Raw genomic sequence first — 22,540 nt, 5'->3', positions numbered from 1 at the left:
AACTCGCCGGCGTAAACATGTTACACACAGAGCAAAAACTAGAAGGTATAACCATGTTACACAGCGAGTAAGAACTAGCAGGCATAAACATGTTACACAGCGAGTAAGAACTAGCAGGCATAAAAATGTTACACAGCGAGTATGAACTAGCAGGCATAAAAATGTTACACAGCGAGTAAAAATTAGCCAGTATAAACATGTTACACACCGAGTAAAAAGTAGTCGGCATAAACATGTTACACAGTGAGTAAGAACTAGCAGGCATAAAAATGTTACACAGCGAGTAAAAACTAGCCGGCATAAACATGTTACACACAGAGTAAGAACTAGCAGGTGTAAACATGTTACACACCGAGTAAAAACTAGCCGGCATAAACATGTTACACACCGAGTAAGAACTAGCAGGCATAAACATGTTACACACCGAGTAAGAACTAGCAGGCATAAACATGTTACACACCGAGTAAGAACGAGCAGGCATAAACATGTTACACACCGAATAAGAACTTGCCGGCATAAACATGTTACACAGTGAATAAGAAATGGCCGGCATAAACATGTTACACAGTGAGTAAGAACTAGCAGGCATAAACATGTTACACAGCGAGTAAGATCTAGCAGGCATAAACATGTCACACACCGAGTAAATCTGTTGTCATGACAATTAACAACTTGCTGCTTCCTCATCTCTTCAGTACTAGCAACCACAAAATGGTCGAAGTTACAGCAGGAAGTAGGCAGATGTGAACAGGAAGTGGTGAATAAGAGTTGCAGAGGATATTATAAGGAATGTTGGTATATCAGACATGATCAATCACAACATCATTTTTCATGTTAATAAATCCTAGAAGAATTCCTCAGACACAGGAGGACTTTTTAAAATTGTAGTTTTACTTTCGTTATTGTGTACTATTGATGATAACATGGCTCTCATCCATATCATCACCTTGCTCTCATGTCTGATGACAACATGTCAATATATGGCGTACCTTAGCACCGCTACTTCATTTCTAAATGCCTGGAACTGCTCTGGCGTGGGATTGGTCACCTTCAGAATCTTCACGGCGACGTCGCCTGCACACAGACCACAAGGAGAGGATGTCACCGGGACTTTTACACTAATGACTTTTGTCTCGTCACTACAGCCGGAGAAGAATGCACCGCACACCTGATCAGGGAAAGAGATGATGCAGTATTATCTGCTCACAGACGCTACCTGTTGGTTGTTTGAGCACACTGCAGCTGGCCTTGGATAGTCCCACTCCTTAATGTTTTGTTAACACGCAGGATTCTCACAGGCATGAGGCATATACAACAACCATACCCTACTGTAGTGCATAATATAATATAATATAATATGCACCTCCCGCGACCCCGAATGGGACAAGCGGTAGAAAATGGATGGATGGATGATATACTATAATATGATATAATATAGTATAATATAATATAGTATAATATACAAATAATATAATACAATATAATATAATACAATATAATATCCATCTAACCATTTTCTACCGCTTGTCCCTTATTGTATAATATAATATAAAACAATATAGTATAATACAATACAAAATCGTAAAATAAAATATAATACAATATAATATAATAGTATAATATAAAAATAATATAATACAATATAATATAATATAATATAATATAGTATGATATAATATGGTATACTACAATATAATATAGTATGAAATAATATAATGCAATATAGTATTATATAAAATAATATAATACAATACAATGTAGTAAAATAAAATATAATACAATATAATATAATATAATATAATATAATATGATACAATACAATATGATATACTGCAATATAATAGAAAATGGATGGATGGATGGATAATACAATATAAGATAATACTGAGATAGGCCCCAGCACTCCCCGCAACCCCGAAAGGGTGGTAGAAAATGGATGGATGGCTAATATATAGCCATATATATTATAATACAATATAAAACAATATAGTATAATACAATACAATGTAGTAAAATAAAATATAATACAATATAATATAATATATAAATAATATAATATAATATAATATGATACAATATAATATGATATACTGCAATATAATATAGTATAATATAATATAATACAATATAATATAATAATATAATACAATATAATATAATAATATATAATGAAATATAATACAATATAAAACAATATAGTATAATACAATACAATATAGTAAAATAAAATGTAATATAATGCAATATAATACAATGTAATATAATATAATATAGTATTATATAATATTGTGTCATATAATATAAAATAATATTGTATAATAAAATATAATACAAAATAATAAAGTATAATACAATACAATATAGTAAAATAAAATATAATACAATATAGTATAATATGATATAACAAAATATAGTATAATATGATAAAATTATAAAAAATACAACATAATATAATATAATATCATATAATATTGTAAATATAATATAATATAATGTAATGTAATATAATATAGTATAATATAATATAATACAATATAATATAATATAGTATAATATAATATTGTGTCATATAATATAAAATAATATTGTATAATAAAATATAATACAAAATAATAAAGTATAATACAATACAATATAGTAAAATAAAATATAATACAATATAGTATAATATGATATAACAAAATATAGTATAATATGATAAAATTATAAAAAAATACAACATAATATAATATAATATCATATAATATTGTAAATATAACATAATATAATGTAATGTAATATAATATAGTATAATATAATATAATACAATATAATATAATACTGAGATAGGCCCCAGCACTCCCCGCGACCCCGAAAGGGTGGTAGAAAATGGATGGGCTAATATATAGCCATATATATTATAATACAATACAATACAATATAAAATAATACAGTATAATATAGTACGATACGATATAATATAATGTAATACAATAACATATAATACAATATAATAAAATAAATATAATATAATATACTGTATAACATATTTATTTTATTATATTGTAATACAATACATAACAATACAATATAATAAAATATAATATTATATAAAATTGATATAATATAATACAATACAACATAATATAATATAATATAGTATAACATAATATATTATAATAATGTATAGGCCTCCATCTTTCCTACCGTGCCATTTCCCTTTGTAAACGGTCCCAAAGGAGCCAGAACCAATGCGGGAGTGCAGATACACCTCACTGGCTTCGATCTCCCAGTAGTAACTGGAGTCACGCTTGTCCCGAGGCCTCTGCATCAACAACACACACACACACGTATGTTACTAAACACACACACACACACACGCATGTTACTAAACACACACACACACATGTTACTAAACATACACACAAGCATGTTACTAAACACACACACAAGCATGTTACTAAACACACACACACACACACAAGCATGTTACTAAACACACACACACACACACGCATGTTACTAAACACACACAAACACGCTTGTTACTAAACACACACACACGTATGTTTCGAAACACACACACAAGCATGTTACTAAACACACACACGTATGTTACTAAACACACACATACGCATGTTACTAAACACACACACACACACAAGCATGTTACTAAACACACACACACACGCATGTTACTAAACACACACAAACACGCATGTTACTAAACACACACACACACACGCTACTAAACACACACACACACACATGTATGTTACTAAACACACATGTTACTAAACACACACACGCATGTTACTAAGCACACACACACACGCATGTTACTAAACACACACACGCATGTTACTAAACACACACACTTACAAGCATGTTACTAAACACACACACACACACACACACATGTTACTAAACACACACACACTAGCATGTTACTAAACAAACACAAACACGCATGTTATTAAACACACACGCATGTTACTAAACACACACACACACACGTTACTAAACACACACACGCATGTTACTAAACACACACACACACACACGCATGTTACTAAACACACACACACACACATGTTACTAAACACACACACATGCATGTTACTAAACACACACACGTTACTAAACACACACACACGCATGTTATTAAACACACACACACACACGCATGTTACTAAACACACACACACACGTATGTTACTAAACACACACACACACATATGTTACTAAACACACACACGCATGTTACTAAACACACACACACGCATGTTATTAAACACACACGCACACACACACATGTTACTAAACACACACACACGTATGTTACTAAACACACACACACATGTTACTAAACACACACACACACACACACACGTATGTCACTAAACACACACACACGCATGTTACTAAACACACGCACACACACATGTTACTAAACACACACACACGTATGTTACTAAACACACACACACATGCATGTTACTAAACACACACACACATATGTTACTAAACACACACACACACATGTTATTAAACACACCACACGCATGTTACTAAACACACACACACACGTATGTAACTAAACACACACACACACATGTTACTAAACACACACATGCATGTTACTAAACACACACACGCATGTTATTAAACACACACACACACGCATGTTAGTAAACACACACACACACGCATGTTACTAAACACACACACAAACACGCATGTTACTAAACACACACACACACATTTTACTAAACACACACACACACGCATGTTACTAAACACACACACGTATGTTACTAAACACACACACATGTTACTAAACACACACACGCATGTTACTAAACACACATTTATGTTACTAAACACACACAGACACACACGTTACTAAACACACACAAACACGCATGTTACTAAACACACACACGTATGTTACTAAACACACACACACACACACACATGTTACTAAACACACACACGCATGTTACTAAACACACACACACATGTTATTCAACACACAAGTTAAGCGTCATGAAGCAAACGCATGCACAATGAAGCACTTACACACATAACACACGTACACACAGGTGCACACAACGTACAATTTTGTTCTTGTCCTGAGAGTTGAAGGAGGTGTCCCGCTGGCGCTGAGCGGGCGCAGGTGCTTTGCTCTGGGCCCAGCCTGTGGGACTGTGGTCGGGGGAACTCCCCGCTGTGGCAAGAAGGCAAGCGACGTCATCAGAAGGAAGGACTCGGCCGTGAAAAGACAAACAAACTTACCCGAGCTGTGATCCCGCATTGCATCCTGGGAAGAAAAAAAGAGCCATGACAATGTGCAAGGTTGATGGGAAGCACTTAGCCTGCGAGTTAGCATGCTCGCCACAACACGTGACCACCTCTAACCTGCTCTGGACTCTGGGATGAGGTGTCAACAAAAGACTGGCAGAAGTGGACAATACCTACTCTCCTCTTCAGGCACAATCTACGGCGCCAGGACGTGGGTAAGGTGCTCGGGCAGTCTAGCTACTCCCCAGCAGGGGGCGACCACAGCGACAGGGAGAAGAGGAAAAGGTGAGGAAGGGAAGAAGACAACAGGAGGGAACAAGAAGAAACCATGTTCATTTCACAAATACAGCCCTGCCTCATCCACCTGACTTGGACAGGAAGTAGAATGTTGGACAGGAAGTAGAATGTTGGACAGGAAGTTAAGTGTTGGACAGAAAGTAGAATGCTGGACAAGAAGTAGAATGTTGGACAGGAAGTAGAATGTTGGACAGGATGTAGAATGTTGCGGACAGGAAGTAGAATGTTGGACAGAATGTCGAATGTTGAACAGGAAATTAAGTGTTGGACAGAAAGTAGAATGTTGGACAGGAAGTAGAATGTTGGACAGGATGTAAAATGTTGGACAGGAAGTAGAATGTTGGACAGGAAGTAGAATGTTGGACAGGATGTAGAATGTTGGACAGGAAGTAGAATGTTAGACAGGAAGTAAAATGTTGGAAGGGAAGTAGAATGTTTGATAGGATGTAGAATGTTGGACAGGAAGTAGAATGTTGGACAGGAAGTATAATGTTGGACAGGTTGTAGAATGTTTGATAGGATGTAGAATGTTGGACAGGAAGTAGAATGTTGTACAGGATGTAGAATGTTAGATAGGATGTAGAATGTTGGACAGGAAGTTAAGTGTTGGACAGAAAGTAGAATGTTGGACAGGAAGTAGAATGTTGGACAGGAAGTAGAATGTTTGACAGGATGTAGAATGTTGGACAGGAAGTAGAATGTTGGACAGAAAGTAGAATGTTGGACAGGAAGTAGAATTTTGGACAGGATGTAAAATGTTGGACAGGAAGTAGAATTTTGACAAGAAGTAGAATGTTGGACAGGATGTAGAATGTTTGACAGGAAGTAGAATGTTGGAAGAGAAGTAGAATGTTGGACAGGAAGTAGAATGTAGGACAGGAAGTAGAATGTTGGAAGGGAAGTAGAATGTTGGACAGGAAGTAGAATTTTGGACAGGAAGTAGAATGATGGAAGGGAAGTAGAATGTTGGACAGGAAGTAGAATGTAGGACAGGAAGTAGAATGTTGGACAGGATGTAGAATGTTGGACAGGAAGTAGAATGTTGGACAGGAAGTAGAATGTTGGAAGGGAAGTAGAATGTTTGATAGGATGTAGAATGTTGGACAGGAAGTAGAATGTTGGACAGGAAGTAGAATGTTGGAAGGGAAGTAGAATGTTTGATAGGATGTAGAATGTTGGACAGGAAGTATAATGTTGGACAGGTTGTAGAATGTTGGACAGGATGTAGAATGTTGGACAGGAATTAAGTGTTGGACAGAAAGTAGAATGTTGGACAGGAAGTAGAATGTTGGACAGGAAGTAGAATGTTGGAAGGGAAGTAGAATGTTTGATAGGATGTAGAATGTTGGACAGGAAGTAGAATGTTGGACAGGAAGTATAATGTTGGAAGGGAAGTAGAATGTTTGATAGGATGTAGAATGTTGGACAGGAAGTAGAATGTTGTACAGGAAGTAGAATGTTGTACAGGATGTAGAATGTTAGATAGGATGTAGAATGTTGGACAGGAAGTTAAGTGTTGGACAGAAAGTAGAATGTTGGACAGGAAGTAGAATGTTGGACAGGAAGTAGAATGTTTGACAGGATGTAGAATGTTGGACAGGAAGTAGAATGTTGTACAGGATGTAGAATGTTAGATAGGATGTAGAATGTTGGACAGGAAGTTAAGTGTTGGACAGAAAGTAGAATGTTGGACAGGAAGTAGAATGTTGGACAGGAAGTAGAATGTTTGACAGGATGTAGAATGTTGGACAGGAAGTAGAATGTTGGACAGAAAGTACAATGTTGGACAGGAAGTAGAATTTTGGACAGGATGTAAAATGTTGGACAGGAAGTAGAATTTTGACAAGAAGTAGAATGTTGGACAGGATGTAGAATGTTTGACAGGAAGTAGAATGTTGGAAGAGAAGTAGAATGTTGGACAGGAAGTAGAATGTAGGACAGGAAGTAGAATGTTGGAAGGGAAGTAGAATGTTGGACAGGAAGTAGAATTTAGGACAGGAAGTAGAATGTTGGAAGGGAAGTAGAATGTTGGACAGGAAGTAGAATGTAGGACAGGAAGTAGAATGTTGGACAGGATGTAGAATGTTGCACAGGAAGTAGAATGTTGGACAGGAAGTAGAATGTTGGAAGGGAAGTAGAATGTTTGATAGGATGTAGAATGTTGGACAGGAAGTAGAATGTTGGACAGGAAGTAGAATGTTGGAAGGGAAGTAGAATGTTTGATAGGATGTAGAATGTTGGACAGGAAGTATAATGTTGGACAGGTTGTAGAATGTTGGACAGGATGTAGAATGTTGGACAGGAATTAAGTGTTGGACAGAAAGTAGAATGTTGGACAGGAAGTAGAATGTTGGACAGGAAGTAGAATGTTGGAAGGGAAGTAGAATGTTTGATAGGATGTAGAATGTTGGACAGGAAGTAGAATGTTGGACAGGAAGTATAATGTTGGAAGGGAAGTAGAATGTTTGATAGGATGTAGAATGTTGGACAGGAAGTAGAATGTTGTACAGGAAGTAGAATGTTGGAAGGGAAGTAGAATGTTTGATAGGATGTAGAATGTTGGACAGGAAGTAGAATGTTGGACAGGATGTAGAATGTTGGACAGGAAGTAGAATTTAGGACAGGAAGTAGAATGTTGGAAGGGAAGTAGAATGTTGGACAGGAAGTAGAATGTAGGACAGGAAGTAGAATGTTGGACAGGATGTAGAATGTTGCACAGGAAGTAGAATGTTGGACAGGAAGTAGAATGTTGGAAGGGAAGTAGAATGTTTGATAGGATGTAGAATGTTGGACAGGAAGTAGAATGTTGGACAGGAAGTAGAATGTTGGAAGGGAAGTAGAATGTTTGATAGGATGTAGAATTTTGGACAGGAAGTATAATGTTGGACAGGAAGTAGAATTTTGACAAGAAGTAGAATGTTGGACAGGATGTAGAATGTTTGACAGGAAGTAGAATGTTGGAAGAGAAGTAGAATGTTGGACAGGAAGTAGAATGTAGGACAGGAAGTAGAATGTTGGAAGGGAAGTAGAATGTTGGACAGGAAGTAGAATTTTGGACAGGAAGTAGAATGATGGAAGGGAAGTAGAATGTTGGACAGGAAGTAGAATGTAGGACAGGAAGTAGAATGTTGGACAGGATGTAGAATGTTGGACAGGAAGTAGAATGTTGGACAGGAAGTAGAATGTTGGAAGGGAAGTAGAATGTTTGATAGGATGTAGAATGTTGGACAGGAAGTAGAATGTTGGACAGGAAGTAGAATGTTGGAAGGGAAGTAGAATGTTTGATAGGATGTAGAATTTTGGACAGGAAGTATAATGTTGGACAGGTTGTAGAATGTTGGACAGGATGTAGAATGTTGGACAGGAATTAAGTGTTGGACAGAAAGTAGAATGTTGGACAGGAAGTAGAATGTTGGACAGGAAGTAGAATGTTTGACAGGATGTAGAATGTTGGACAGGAAGTAGAATGTTGGACAGAAAGTAGAATGTTGGACAGGAAGTAGAATTTTGGACAGGATGTAAAATGTTGGACAGGAAGTAGAATTTTGACAAGAAGTAGAATGTTGGACAGGATGTAGAATGTTTGACAGGAAGTAGAATATTGGAAGAGAAGTAGAATGTTGGACGGGAAGTAGAATGTAGGACAGGAAGTAGAATGTTGGAAGGGAAGTAGAATGTTGGACAGGAAGTAGAATTTAGGACAGGAAGTAGAATGTTGGAAGGGAAGTAGAATGTTGGACAGGAAGTAGAATGTAGGACAGGAAGTAGAATGTTGGACAGGATGTAGAATGTTGCACAGGAAGTAGAATGTTGGACAGGAAGTAGAATGTTGGAAGGGAAGTAGAATGTTTGATAGGATGTAGAATGTTGGACAGGAAGTAGAATGTTGGACAGGAAGTAGAATGTTGGAAGGGAAGTAGAATGTTTGATAGGATGTAGAATGTTGGACAGGAAGTATAATGTTGGACAGGTTGTAGAATGTTGGACAGGATGTAGAATGTTGGACAGGAATTAAGTGTTGGACAGAAAGTAGAATGTTGGACAGGAAGTAGAATGTTGGACAGGAAGTAGAATGTTGGAAGGGAAGTAGAATGTTTGATAGGATGTAGAATGTTGGACAGGAAGTAGAATGTTGGACAGGAAGTATAATGTTGGAAGGGAAGTAGAATGTTTGATAGGATGTAGAATGTTGGACAGGAAGTAGAATGTTGTACAGGAAGTAGAATGTTGTACAGGATGTAGAATGTTAGATAGGATGTAGAATGTTGGACAGGAAGTTAAGTGTTGGACAGAAAGTAGAATGTTGGACAGGAAGTAGAATGTTGGACAGGAAGTAGAATGTTTGACAGGATGTAGAATGTTGGACAGGAAGTAGAATGTTGTACAGGATGTAGAATGTTAGATAGGATGTAGAATGTTGGACAGGAAGTTAAGTGTTGGACAGAAAGTAGAATGTTGGACAGGAAGTAGAATGTTGGACAGGAAGTAGAATGTTTGACAGGATGTAGAATGTTGGACAGGAAGTAGAATGTTGGACAGAAAGTACAATGTTGGACAGGAAGTAGAATTTTGGACAGGATGTAAAATGTTGGACAGGAAGTAGAATTTTGACAAGAAGTAGAATGTTGGACAGGATGTAGAATGTTTGACAGGAAGTAGAATGTTGGAAGAGAAGTAGAATGTTGGACAGGAAGTAGAATGTAGGACAGGAAGTAGAATGTTGGAAGGGAAGTAGAATGTTGGACAGGAAGTAGAATTTAGGACAGGAAGTAGAATGTTGGAAGGGAAGTAGAATGTTGGACAGGAAGTAGAATGTAGGACAGGAAGTAGAATGTTGGACAGGATGTAGAATGTTGCACAGGAAGTAGAATGTTGGACAGGAAGTAGAATGTTGGAAGGGAAGTAGAATGTTTGATAGGATGTAGAATGTTGGACAGGAAGTAGAATGTTGGACAGGAAGTAGAATGTTGGAAGGGAAGTAGAATGTTTGATAGGATGTAGAATGTTGGACAGGAAGTATAATGTTGGACAGGTTGTAGAATGTTGGACAGGATGTAGAATGTTGGACAGGAATTAAGTGTTGGACAGAAAGTAGAATGTTGGACAGGAAGTAGAATGTTGGACAGGAAGTAGAATGTTGGAAGGGAAGTAGAATGTTTGATAGGATGTAGAATGTTGGACAGGAAGTAGAATGTTGGACAGGAAGTATAATGTTGGAAGGGAAGTAGAATGTTTGATAGGATGTAGAATGTTGGACAGGAAGTAGAATGTTGTACAGGAAGTAGAATGTTGGAAGGGAAGTAGAATGTTTGATAGGATGTAGAATGTTGGACAGGAAGTAGAATGTTGGACAGGATGTAGAATGTTGGACAGGAAGTAGAATTTAGGACAGGAAGTAGAATGTTGGAAGGGAAGTAGAATGTTGGACAGGAAGTAGAATGTAGGACAGGAAGTAGAATGTTGGACAGGATGTAGAATGTTGCACAGGAAGTAGAATGTTGGACAGGAAGTAGAATGTTGGAAGGGAAGTAGAATGTTTGATAGGATGTAGAATGTTGGACAGGAAGTAGAATGTTGGACAGGAAGTAGAATGTTGGAAGGGAAGTAGAATGTTTGATAGGATGTAGAATGTTGGACAGGAAGTATAATGTTGGACAGGTTGTAGAATGTTGGACAGGATGTAGAATGTTGGACAGGAATTAAGTGTTGGACAGAAAGTAGAATGTTGGACAGGAAGTAGAATGTTGGACAGGAAGTAGAATGTTGGAAGGGAAGTAGAATGTTTGATAGGATGTAGAATGTTGGACAGGAAGTAGAATGTTGGACAGGAAGTATAATGTTGGAAGGGAAGTAGAATGTTTGATAGGATGTAGAATGTTGGACAGGAAGTAGAATGTTGTACAGGAAGTAGAATGTTGGAAGGGAAGTAGAATGTTTGATAGGATGTAGAATGTTGGACAGGAAGTAGAATGTTGGACAGGATGTAGAATATTGGACAGGATGTAGAATGTTGGACAGGAAATTAAGTGTTGGACAGAAAGTAGAATGTTTGACAAGATATAGAATGTTGGACAGGATGTAGAATGTTTGACAGGAAGTAGAATGTTGGAAGGGAAGTAGAATGTTGGACAGGAAGTAGAATGTAGGACAGGAAGTAGAATGTTGGAAGGGAAGTAGAATGTTGGACAGGAAGTAGAATGTAGGACAGGAAGTAGAATGTTGGAAGGGAAGTACAATGTTTGATAAGATGTACAATGTTGGACAGGAAGTAGAATGTTGGAAGGGAAGTAAAATGTTTGATAGGATCTAAAATGTTGGATAGGAAGTAGAATGTTTGACAGGAAGTAGAATGTTAGGCAGGAAGTAAAATGTTGGATAGGATGTAGAATGTTTGATAAGATGTAGAATGTTGGACAGGAAGTAGAATGTTGGAAGGGAAGTAAAATGTTTGATAGGATCTAAAATGTTGGATAGGAAGTAGAATGTTGGACAGGAAGTAGAATGTTATGCAGGAAGCAAAATGTTGGATAGGATGTAGAATGTTGGACAGGATGTAGAATGTTGGACAGGTCTCTGTGAGGACCAGGACATATTTCAGAAGCTCCTTACCTCGATAACACTGCTGTCCACAGGCAGGGTGGTACTGACCACGTGCACATTTGGCGTGGAAGAGGAGCGCTGCCTTTGGGACAGACCGCCACCCGTGGGCGAATAGGGCGTGGCATAGTTGAAGGGGTGGGGCGTCGAATACCTGTGGGCGGAGCTTGGAAGGACAGAGACAGTGGAAGATGAAGACTCACAACTGTTTGTATTTATTACATCACATCATGCAAATATTAATATTAAGTCAGTTAAATGTCTTAAAAATGTTTACAGTCGCGATCAAAAGTTTACATATCATGATTTTAGGTTGTCCTGAAGAATTTGGAGGTTATCCTCCTTTTCCATTGTCCCATTTACTCTCTGTAAAGCACCAGTTCCATTGGCAGCAAAACAGGCCCAGAGCACAATACTACCACCACCATGCTTGACGGGAGGAATGGTGTTCCTGGGATTAAAAGCCTCACCTTTTTCTCCTCCAAACATATTGCTGGGTATTGTGGTCAAACAGCTCCATTTTTGTTTCATCTGACCACAGAACTTTCCTCCAGAAGGTCTTATCTTTGTCCATGTGAACAAAAATGGAGCTGTTTGGCCACTATACCCAGCAATCTGTTTGGAGGAGAAAAGGTGAGGCCTTTAATCCCAGGAACACCATTCCTCCCGTCAAGCATGGTGGTGGTAGTATTATGCTCTGGGCTTGTTTTGCTGCCAATGGAACTGGTGCTTTACAGAGAGTAAATGGGACAATTCTTCAGGACAACCTAAAATCATCAGCCCGGAGGTTGGGTCTTGGGCGCATTTGGGTGTTCCAACAGGACAATGACCCCAAACACACGTCAAAAGTGGTAAAGGAATGGCTAAATCAGCCTAGAATTAAGGTTTTAGAATGACCTTCCCTAAGTCCTGACATGTGGACAATGCTGAAGAAACAAGTCCATGTCAGAAAACCAAAACATTTAGCTGAACTGCACCAATATTGTCAAGCGAAGTGGTCAAAAACTCAACCAGAAGCTTGCCAGAAGCTTGTGGATGGCTACCAAAAGTGCCTTATTGCAGTGAAACTTGCCAAGGGACATGTAACCAAATATTAACATTGCTGTATGTATACTTTTGACCCAGCAGATTTGCTCACATTTTCAGTAGACCCATAATAAATTCATAAAAGAACCAAACTTCATGAATGTTTTTTGTGACCGACAAGTATGTGCTCCAATCACTCTATCACAAAAAAATAAGAGTTGTAAAATGATTGGAAACTCAAGACAGCCATGCAACATGTCCTTTGCAAGTGTATGTACACTTTTGACCACGACTGAACAGTTGTTATTAATGTACTGTATATTACATTATTATTAAAGTGAATGAAATGTACAAAGTTTGTCACTTGAGTGTGATCCGAGAGTTGCAGAGTCAGCAGTGTTGTGTGTGGAACTGGACTACACAAAACTGGACTAACCACTTCAGGGCTTTGACTGACACTTGGCGTGTCTTTAGAAAATCCTGAAAGTCTGAAAAAATGGGTTTGCTTTGGGGTGCCGGACAATAAAAACATTTCGACTTTTACAGTGAAGGGGAAGAGGAAACAATTGGTGTTGAAATGATGCCTGAGAGAGGAACAGCATCATTCCTTGGTCTCCACTCCTGTCTCGTGTTTGTCCCTTGGATGTTTGAGACCGGTCTCCACTCCTGTCTAGTGCTTGTCCCTTGGATGTTTGAGACGAGTCTCCACTCATGTCTAGTGTTTGTCCCTTAAATGTGTTAGAAACAGGTCTCCACTCTTGTCTAGTGCTTGTCCCTTGGATGTTTGAGACGGGTCTCCACTCATGTCTAGTGTTTGTACCTTAAATGTGTTAGAAACAGGTCTCCACTCTTGTCTAGTGTTTGTCCCTTAGATGTTTGAGACTGGTCTTCACTCCTGTGTAGTGTTTGTCCCTTGGTCCTGTCTAGTGTTTGTCCCTTGGATGTTTGAGACTGGTCTCCACTCCTGTCTAGTGTTTGTCCCTTGGATGTTTGAGACGGGTCTCCACTCATGTCTAGTGTTTGTCCCTTGGTCCTGTCTAGTGTTTGTCCCTTGGATGTTTGAGACTGGTCTCCACTCCTGTCTAGTGTTTGTCCCTTGGATGTTTGAGACTGGTCTCCACTCCTGTCTAGTGTTTGTCCCTTGGATGTTTGAGACTGGTCTCCACTCCTGTCTCATGTTTGTCCCTTAAATGTTTGAGACTGGTCTTCACTCCTGTCTAGTGTTTGTCCCTTGGATGTTTGAGACTGGTCTCCACTCCTGTCTAGTGCTTTTCCCTTGGATGTTTGAGACTGGTCTCCGGTCCTGTCTAGTGTTTGTCCCTTAGATGTTTGAGACTGGTCTTCACTCCTGTCTAGTGTTTGTCCCTTGGTCCTGTCTAGTGTTTGTCCCTCGGATGTTTGAGACTGGTCTCCACTCCTGTCTAGTGTTTGTCTCTTGGATGTTTGAGACCGGTCTCCACTCCTGTCTAGTGTTTGTCTCTTGGATATGTTAGACACAGGTCTCCACTCCTGTCTAGTGTTTGTCCCTTGGATGTTTGAGACTGGTCTCCACTCCTGTCTAGTGTTTGTCCCTTGGATGTTTGAGACTGGTCTCCACTCCTGTCTAGTGTTTGTCCCTTGGACGTTTGAGACTGGTCTCCACTCCTGTCTAGTGTTTGTCCCTTGGATATTTGAGACTGGTCTCCACTCCTGTCTAGTGTTTGTCCCTTGGATGTTTGAGACTGGTCTCCAGTCCTGGTCCTGTCTAGTGTTTGTCTCTTGGATGTTTGAGATCGGTCTCCACTCCTGTCTTGTGTTTATCCCTTGAATGTGTTAGACACAGGTCTCCACTCTTGTCTAGTGTTTGTCCCTTGGATGTTTGAGACTGGTCTCCACTCCTGTCTAGTGTTTTGTCTCCTGGATGTTTGAGACTGGTCTCCACTCCTGCCTCGTGTTTGTCCTTTGAATGTGATAGACACGGGTCTCCACTCCTGTCTAGTGTTTGTCCCTTAGATGTTTGAGACTGGTCTTCACTCCTGTCTAGGGTTTGTCCCTTGGACGTTTGAGACCCGGTCCCACTCATGTCAAAGTGCACAACTTGCTCTTGAGTGTGAATGTGGTCATTTGAAACCCTTTCAAACAACACATCTCTTGTTACCTTGGACCGCTAAGCTCCTGCAAAGCCCAGGACGTCATTAAAAACAGGATTGAGGTGAATTGTGATTAAGGCTCTTTGGTAAGCGCAACACGACGACACCGCCTTCCACGCAAGCGCGACAAAGAAGTGACAGATAAATATGCTGATGCAGCACATTCTAGCCAACACCATCACAGAACAGAACCATGATAGACGTCAGGGCCGATACAGATAACGATTATTAGCAGTCAAGGAGGTCGATAATGAGTTCGCAGTAAAAGTTATTTAAAGATGAATATTATGTCAGTAAACATCTGGACAAGGCTTTAAGTTGTTTTTTAACAGTATTTTTAGGAAAGGTAAGACATAATGTTTGATGTTGTGTTTAATTTGTCAGCAAAAAACATCAAACACCTTTATTATGAGTGTCTAAGACGGGGGTCAGCAACCCGCGGCTCTGGAGCCACATGCGGCTCTTTAGCGGCGCTATGGCGCCCTGGTGGCTCCATGGAGCTTTTTCAAAAATGTATGGAAATGGAAAAAAAATGTTTTTTGTTTTAATATGGTTTCTGTAGGAGGACACACATGACACAAACCTTCCTAATTGTTAGAAAGCCTGCTGTTTAATATGTTTGTGCTTCACTGATGAGAGTATTTGGTGTGATCCGTTTTATCCTACTATTTTCAGCGGCCCTTGAACTCACCATTGTGTGGACTTTGACTCGACAGTTTGTTTACATGTATAACGTTCTCCGACGCTGCCACAGAAAGACGTGTTTTATGCCACTTCTTCTTTGTCTCATTTTGTCCACCAAACGTTTTATACTGTGTGTGAATGCACAAAGGTGAGCTTTGTTGGTGTTATTGACTTGCTATGGAGTGCTAATCAAGAATATATGGTCACTGCATGACTGCAAGCTAAACCATGCTAATATGCTATTTAAGCTAGCTGTATGTACATATTGCATCTTATGCCTCGTTTGTAGATATATTTGAGGTAATTTAATTTCCTTTACTTACTTTTTGTTTCATGACACATTATCTGTATGTAATATTAGCTACATTTCTGATAATTGTTTATGTGCCTTGTGTTTTGGTATTGCATTCTCCTTCGCTGTAATAAAGGTCCCCTCTGGCATATTTTCCACAAAAATATGGTCTTATCTCAGTTAAAAAAATAGGTTAAAAAAAAATCTTCGCCGATAAAATCCTTGAAGCGGCAGCTTAGTCTGCGCGGCCATGCTGCACCCATGCTGTGAAAGACTGGCCTTACTTTTGAAACTTTTCCTGTCCGCTTTTAACTGTTTTTCACGCTCACTTTTAGACATCAAGTCTCCATATATAATAATAAATATAAACATAAATGGCCAGCCTTTTCTCAAATGATAGCCTCAAAAACGCTATCGCCGGCTAGCTGCTTCTCGTTTAGCTACACTAGCAACAACTTTTCCCCCTGCTCTTTTACTTTCTCTCCCCCCTTGCGAAGTTAGTAAACTCCTTCGGCAAAGTCGGCAAGCATGTAAATGACCAAGGCTGCTATTGCGGACTAGTTTCTTCCATATTTGGGAGCCAGTCCATGTGCCATTGGCGCCACTGTAGTCGTTCACTCATCACAAGATGTAAACAGAAAGTGACGCCGTCGGCCCGCCTCTTCAAAAATGGCGTTTTTGTCAGGCTTGTCCCTGACAGTTTGACTGTGTTTTAGTTTTTCCTCTGCGTTTGTCTTAGTTTTCTGTCAGCGCTTTTATTTATCTATTTCCTGATTGTCTCCCTGAGTGCTGCTTCCCCTCAGCTGTGGCTGATTGGCACCTGGCCACACCTGGTGTCAATCAGCCAGCTGCTATTTAAACCTGCCTTCCCCTCCAGTCAGTGCTGGATTATTATCATTGTCGATGTCACTACTACCTGTCATAATACTTGTCGTTGTAGCTCTGTCTACTTTTGTTCACTCTGCTCATGTCATAGTTCCTTCGTGTCACAGTAAGTGTTTTTGTTTCTTGTCGACAGTTAGCCTTTGTGCTATTTTAGTTCATAGCCAAGTTTGTTCTCCGCCTTGTGCGCGCCTTTTGTTTGTACCCTTTTGTTTTTTTTTTTGCTATAGTGGTAAATTAAATCATGTTTTCCTGGACAAAGCCTGTCATCTCTGCATCTTGGGGTTCGTCACCAACATACTCTGACAGTTTTACAGGAAGTGTTGTCTCTAAAATGGAGGTTCCACTGCACCCACAGTTGTCGCGTGAGTACTGCGTTTATTACTATCTACTAGACTAATTATTTCCTTTTTAAATACTAATCACTGGTATCAAATGTGTATAGGGTGCATCTGTTGGTGTACTTCTCTTGTAGTTGTTCAAAAAAAGACACATACTGTGTGGAGAATGCATATATTTTTGATACACTTTGATGCTTTAGTATAACATTGTACTGTGTGATCATGCTATTGGTACTTTTCCGCTCTGGAGATGTTCGTGCGGCCGGTATACTTCCGTTGTCAATTTCCATATTTGGTCCTCGAGCGTCCAGTGTCTTGCACAAACATGATGAATCACTCCTCAAAAGGGAGGTTTGAGCCAGTTCCGTTCCGTAAAGGACACGGTCCCTCTTCTTATCAGCAGGTGCATCCCTCTCTGTAAGGGGGGCTGCCTTCTCACTATAAGAGTTAACTTCTTTTGTCTTATTTTTTAGACCTCTCTCTTGGCGATGCTGTTGTTGCGTCGTAAGGGCTGGTCTCCTAAAGCTTTAGTAAAACTTGGCCAAGTACTATTCTGTCTCGGTGGTCCTTTTTACTCAACATATATGTCAACAAAAAGAACCTGGGAGTGACCAGTATGTTATATTCCCTGAGAGGAAGACTGGTCGCGCGCAACAATACCGGTAAAAAGAGGTCGATACCGACATACTGTACGTCAAAATGCCAAATTATGCCGCCGATAACGGATTCATGTCTAAATGACGACATACCGCTCATTGAAGTACTAAATGACTAAATTATGACATGTTTACATCATAGACAGGATCAATACCTTGGAAAGCGAGTTAGAGATTCTCTCATCCTCCGAGACGTCAGCGGGGGCAGTGACGGGGCGCCACTCTCGCCAGGGGTTGGGTACAAACTGAGAGAAGAAACACAAGAGTCACTCCACTTTGAAATGAAGCATTTTCTTGACTTGTACCAGCGCCTGAACCTACAGGAGTTGTCGAATATTACTCCAGTCCACGCACATGGTGGGTACTTTGGTGCTGCAGTGCTCATGGAACTTGTAGCCGCACGTTTGGCAACGAAAACCGTTCAAAAGAAACTTCTGGCAAATGTCACAGAACGCTAGCTTTAGATATGTCTTCCGCACCTAAGACACAAGATGAAAGAAGACTTAATTCTTAGTTGGAGACACTTGAACGTGAGTGTAGAAACTTACAAAATTATGCGTGGTCAGAGGAACGTGGTCCAAAACCTCGACCAACAACTCTTCCCCGATCAGGGAGTTGGAGTCGGTATTCCAATCCATCCGTAGCTTTTTGCTGTACAAAAAGAGTAGAAGGCTCTACTGCGGTGACGGAATAAGACCAGAGCAGGAAGTACTTCATGATGTCCACTCACCTCCTCTGCCCAGGATGCAGCCGGAAAACTGCACAACACTGAGGTTGCAGGCCTCGCACCATCAAGGCTTTAATCAGGCAGCTCTGCAGAGTCATACCTGGCCGTACATTTACCTGAGGAAGATAGAGTACTTGCTACTTCTTTGGTCTGGTAGCATGGCTCCATAGTCAGCGGGAGTGTTCCTATGCATGACAGAATGGGCTTACCACAGTGCGCTGATGGTTTGGGAGGTAGACTCGGATGGTGCTGCTAGCCTTTGAGTCGGGTATCTTGCTGTCATCTGAGGAGCGCCGCTGGCAGGAAAATCCCTGGACCATAGTCGGTGAAAGGCACGGACCTTCGAAAGCAGAGTCCTTCATTCCAAAGCCGTTGCTCAGGGTCTTCCACGCTCCCTGGAGGTGCTCCATTAGTAAAGCCAAGTGCTCTCGATGGTCTGGAAAAAATGAAGCATACGCAAACTTTGAATGCGCTAAAAGCTCACATCATCAGCTGACTTAATCAATACTACATTAGTTGTCTGTCCTCTGGAGGGGAGGGGGACTGCCTAAAGACTCCAATGTGTATCCAAATAACCGACAAGTAGATCTCTGGCCCTTTATTTTGCAGCACTGGCATCTTCCTAGCCTTAATTCTTCTAAGCAAACATTCAAGTTTTAGACATGTTGGTTGGTACTGACTGATAGCATCGTGGTTTGCATTTACATTGCTGCTTCACAACATTCCTGAGTGGATCTGGTGCGGTGTTCCTCGATGCTATGATCACAACAACTTTTACGTGTGAAAATGATCCATGAAGCGTTTCAAATGGGGCCCCTCACCAGGCATTGGGCGAGAGGTTACATAGACCCTGGACAGATCCGGTTCAAAGCAGGCTCAACCTACCAGGACAGACCACCAGTCACACTCCTATCAGGAGACTCAAATCCAAAGAAGCGTTATGGTGTTGCTTCACAGAAGAAAGTCAAATGAAAATAAATCCCGCACATTTATTTGGATGTGATACAAACTCAAACTTTGATGAACCACTTCCAGGTCTGGATCTGGTTTAAAAAGTGAATTTACATACAGCAGAAGCCCATTTGTGAGGAACACTGTCAGGAAGTGGAAAGAGGGGCATCATACAGAACTAGTTGCAGTGCAGGAAAATAGATGAGATGTGTGTGCATGCACGACGACATCTTTATTACCGGTACTTGGACCTTGAAAACTGAAGACAAATGGAGTGCGTTACTCTGTCTGTCGATTGAACCTTTAGAAAGTTTGTGAACTAAAAAAAAACATGTCAGCATGTCCACATCCAAGCAGAAAACAACCTTTGCAGGAACTTGTTATTCCCCGCTAATTTCTAATTGACATTATTGGTGCCTTGTCCTCCAAGTTGATCAGGGAATGTCAGTCGAATGTGACGGGTGATCTTGGAGAAATGGTTCTGGGCTTTTGGACTGAGGGTGGGTTTTGTTGACGTCACAGTTCCAACAAGTAGACTGATGTTAAAGGGGAACATTATCACCAGACCTATGTAAGCGTCAATATATACCATATATTTTTTAACCGATTTCCGAACTCTAAATGGGTGAATTTTGGCGAATTAAACGCCTTTCTATTATTCGCTCTCGGAGCGATGACGTCACAACGTGGCGTCACATCGGGAAGCAATCCGCCATTTTCTCAAACACTGAGTCAAATCAGCTCTGTTATTTTCCGTTTTTTTCGACTGTTTTCCGTACCTTGGAGACATCATGCCTCGTCGGTGTGTTGTCGGAGGGTGTAACAACACGAACAGGGACGGATTCAAGTTGCACCAGTGGCCCAAAGATGCGAAAGTGGCAAGAAATTGGACGTTTGTTCCGCACACTTTACCGACGAAAGCTATGCTACGACAGAGATGGCAAGAATGTGTGGATATCCTGCGACACTCAAAGCAGATGCATTTCCAACGATAAAGTCAAAGAAATCTGCCGCCAGACCCCCATTGAATCTGCCGGAGTGTGTGAGCAATTCAGGGACAAAGGACCTCGGTAGCACGGCAAGCAATGGCGGCAGTTTGTTCCCGCAGACGAGCGAGCTAAACCCCCTATCGACCCTAGCTTCCCTGGCCTGCTGACATCAACTCCAAAACTGGACAGATCAGCTTTCAGGAAAAGAGCGCGGATGAGGGTATGTCTACAGAATATATTAATTGCTGAAAATTGGGCTGTCTGCACTCTCAAAGTGCATGTTGTTGCCAAATGTATTTCATATGCTGTAAACCTAGTTCATAGTTGTGAGTTTCCTTTAATGCCAAACAAACACATACCAATCGTTGGTTAGAAGGCGATTGCCGAATTCGTCCTCGCTTTCTCCCGTGTCGCTGGCTGTCGTGTCGTTTTCGTCGTTTTCGCTTGCATACGGTTCAAACCGATATGGCTCAATAGCTTCAGTTTCTTCTTAAATTTCGTTTTCGCTACCTGCCTCCACACTACAACCATCCGTTTCAATACATTCGTAATCTGTTGAATCGCTTAAGCCGCTGAAATCCGAGTCTGAATCCGAGCTAATGTCGCTATAGCTTACTGTTCTTTCCGCCATGTTTGTTTGTGTTGGCTTCACTATGTGACGTCACAGGAAAATGGACGGGTGTATATAACGATGGTTAAAATCAGGCACTTTGAAGCTTTTTTTAGGGATATTGCGTGATGGGTAAAATTTTGAAAAAAACTTTGAAAAATATAATAAGCCACTGGGAACTGATTTTTAATGGTTTTAACCATTCTGAAATTGTGATAATGTTCCCCTTTAAGAGCATTGGGGAAAATACAACAATTTACCCAACACTCTCACTTGCTACTGATGAACGTGAAGTCAAACAACCGCAGCAAGAACTTGACTCACTGGCAAGGCAAGATGATTGCAGTTTTCACACAAAATGTTCAACTACCAGTTCCTTCCCTCCTTTGCACTTTTCTGCTTTTATCAAAAAAAAATGTCAGCTTCTGTGTTCTTCTTCTACTGCCTGCACCTTCAGTGAGTGTCAGTCACAATAGACTAAGGGACCTGTTGAGATGTGGGTTACAGCGTCATGTTTGAAAATAAACCAAAGCCTTCCACACGCGTGCCAGGAACCACAACAAAGTATTTCATGTTCCTCAAGGTCAAGTTTGGTCCTGGACTACGTGTCCAATCTGGATTTTTTTTGGTCAAATCCGGTCTTTTTATTTAGTCATTAACATTATGAAAAAAATGTGATGTCTAATTTGAACGCAATCTGACCCCTGGCGTCACACGGGCTTCAGTTCTTACACAAGTAAAAATGGCTTCCACTCTAGTCAGTCTAAGACCTGGCACATTTGTGACAATTCCCAGGATTTTGTGCAATCAAAGTCAACATTTTCTGAACTGAATTTTAGCACTTGCAAGAGAAGAAAGAAGACGGCAAGCATTTTGACTCTCACAGTTTGTGGGACATTTGTCAACTATTTATTTTTCAAACCTTCTATTTTGGCACTCGTCGCTTTTTGATGACGTATCGGTCGGATGAACGCGACCCGATCTTTTAGACTACAGCCGGATCGCCTTCATGTCCGATTTATAAAGAAAATTGGAAAAATTCCGAATTGCCCCGTTTACATTGACATGAAAAGATC

The 22,540-nt window shown here is 40.1% G+C and overlaps 1 protein-coding gene across 2 annotated transcripts in view; it reads right to left on the bottom strand.

Moving 5' to 3' along the window:
- The window catches only part of raf1a (Raf-1 proto-oncogene, serine/threonine kinase a), a 38,457-nt gene that overhangs the window by 11,654 nt on the left and 4,263 nt on the right, over window positions 1-22,540 (bottom strand). The window contains exons 1-11 of one of the 2 annotated variants that reach the window (XM_061923798.1): window positions 19,124-19,336; window positions 18,918-19,030; window positions 18,736-18,838; window positions 18,509-18,666; window positions 18,343-18,432; window positions 12,190-12,343; window positions 5,401-5,520; window positions 5,278-5,302; window positions 5,100-5,209; window positions 3,187-3,304; window positions 990-1,074 (exon numbers count right to left, since the gene is read on the bottom strand). In XM_061923798.1, coding sequence (XP_061779782.1) covers window positions 990-1,074; window positions 3,187-3,304; window positions 5,100-5,209; window positions 5,278-5,302; window positions 5,401-5,520; window positions 12,190-12,343; window positions 18,343-18,432; window positions 18,509-18,666; window positions 18,736-18,838; window positions 18,918-19,030; window positions 19,124-19,324 — 1,277 coding nt within the window. In that variant the 5' untranslated portion in view covers window positions 19,325-19,336. Of the gene's footprint in view, window positions 1-989; window positions 1,075-3,186; window positions 3,305-5,099; window positions 5,210-5,277; window positions 5,303-5,400; window positions 5,521-12,189; window positions 12,344-18,342; window positions 18,433-18,508; window positions 18,667-18,735; window positions 18,839-18,917; window positions 19,031-19,123; window positions 19,351-22,540 lie in introns of those variants that run through there. The other variant, XM_061923788.2, reaches the window with a different exon arrangement.

The sequence above is a fragment of the Nerophis lumbriciformis genome, linkage group LG01 (genome assembly GCF_033978685.3).
Source record: "Nerophis lumbriciformis linkage group LG01, RoL_Nlum_v2.1, whole genome shotgun sequence".
NCBI classification, from domain to species: Eukaryota; Metazoa; Chordata; class Actinopteri; order Syngnathiformes; family Syngnathidae; genus Nerophis; species Nerophis lumbriciformis.
The sequence above is the reverse complement of the archived record's forward strand: the minus strand, read 5'-3'. Positions and strand labels throughout refer to the sequence as shown.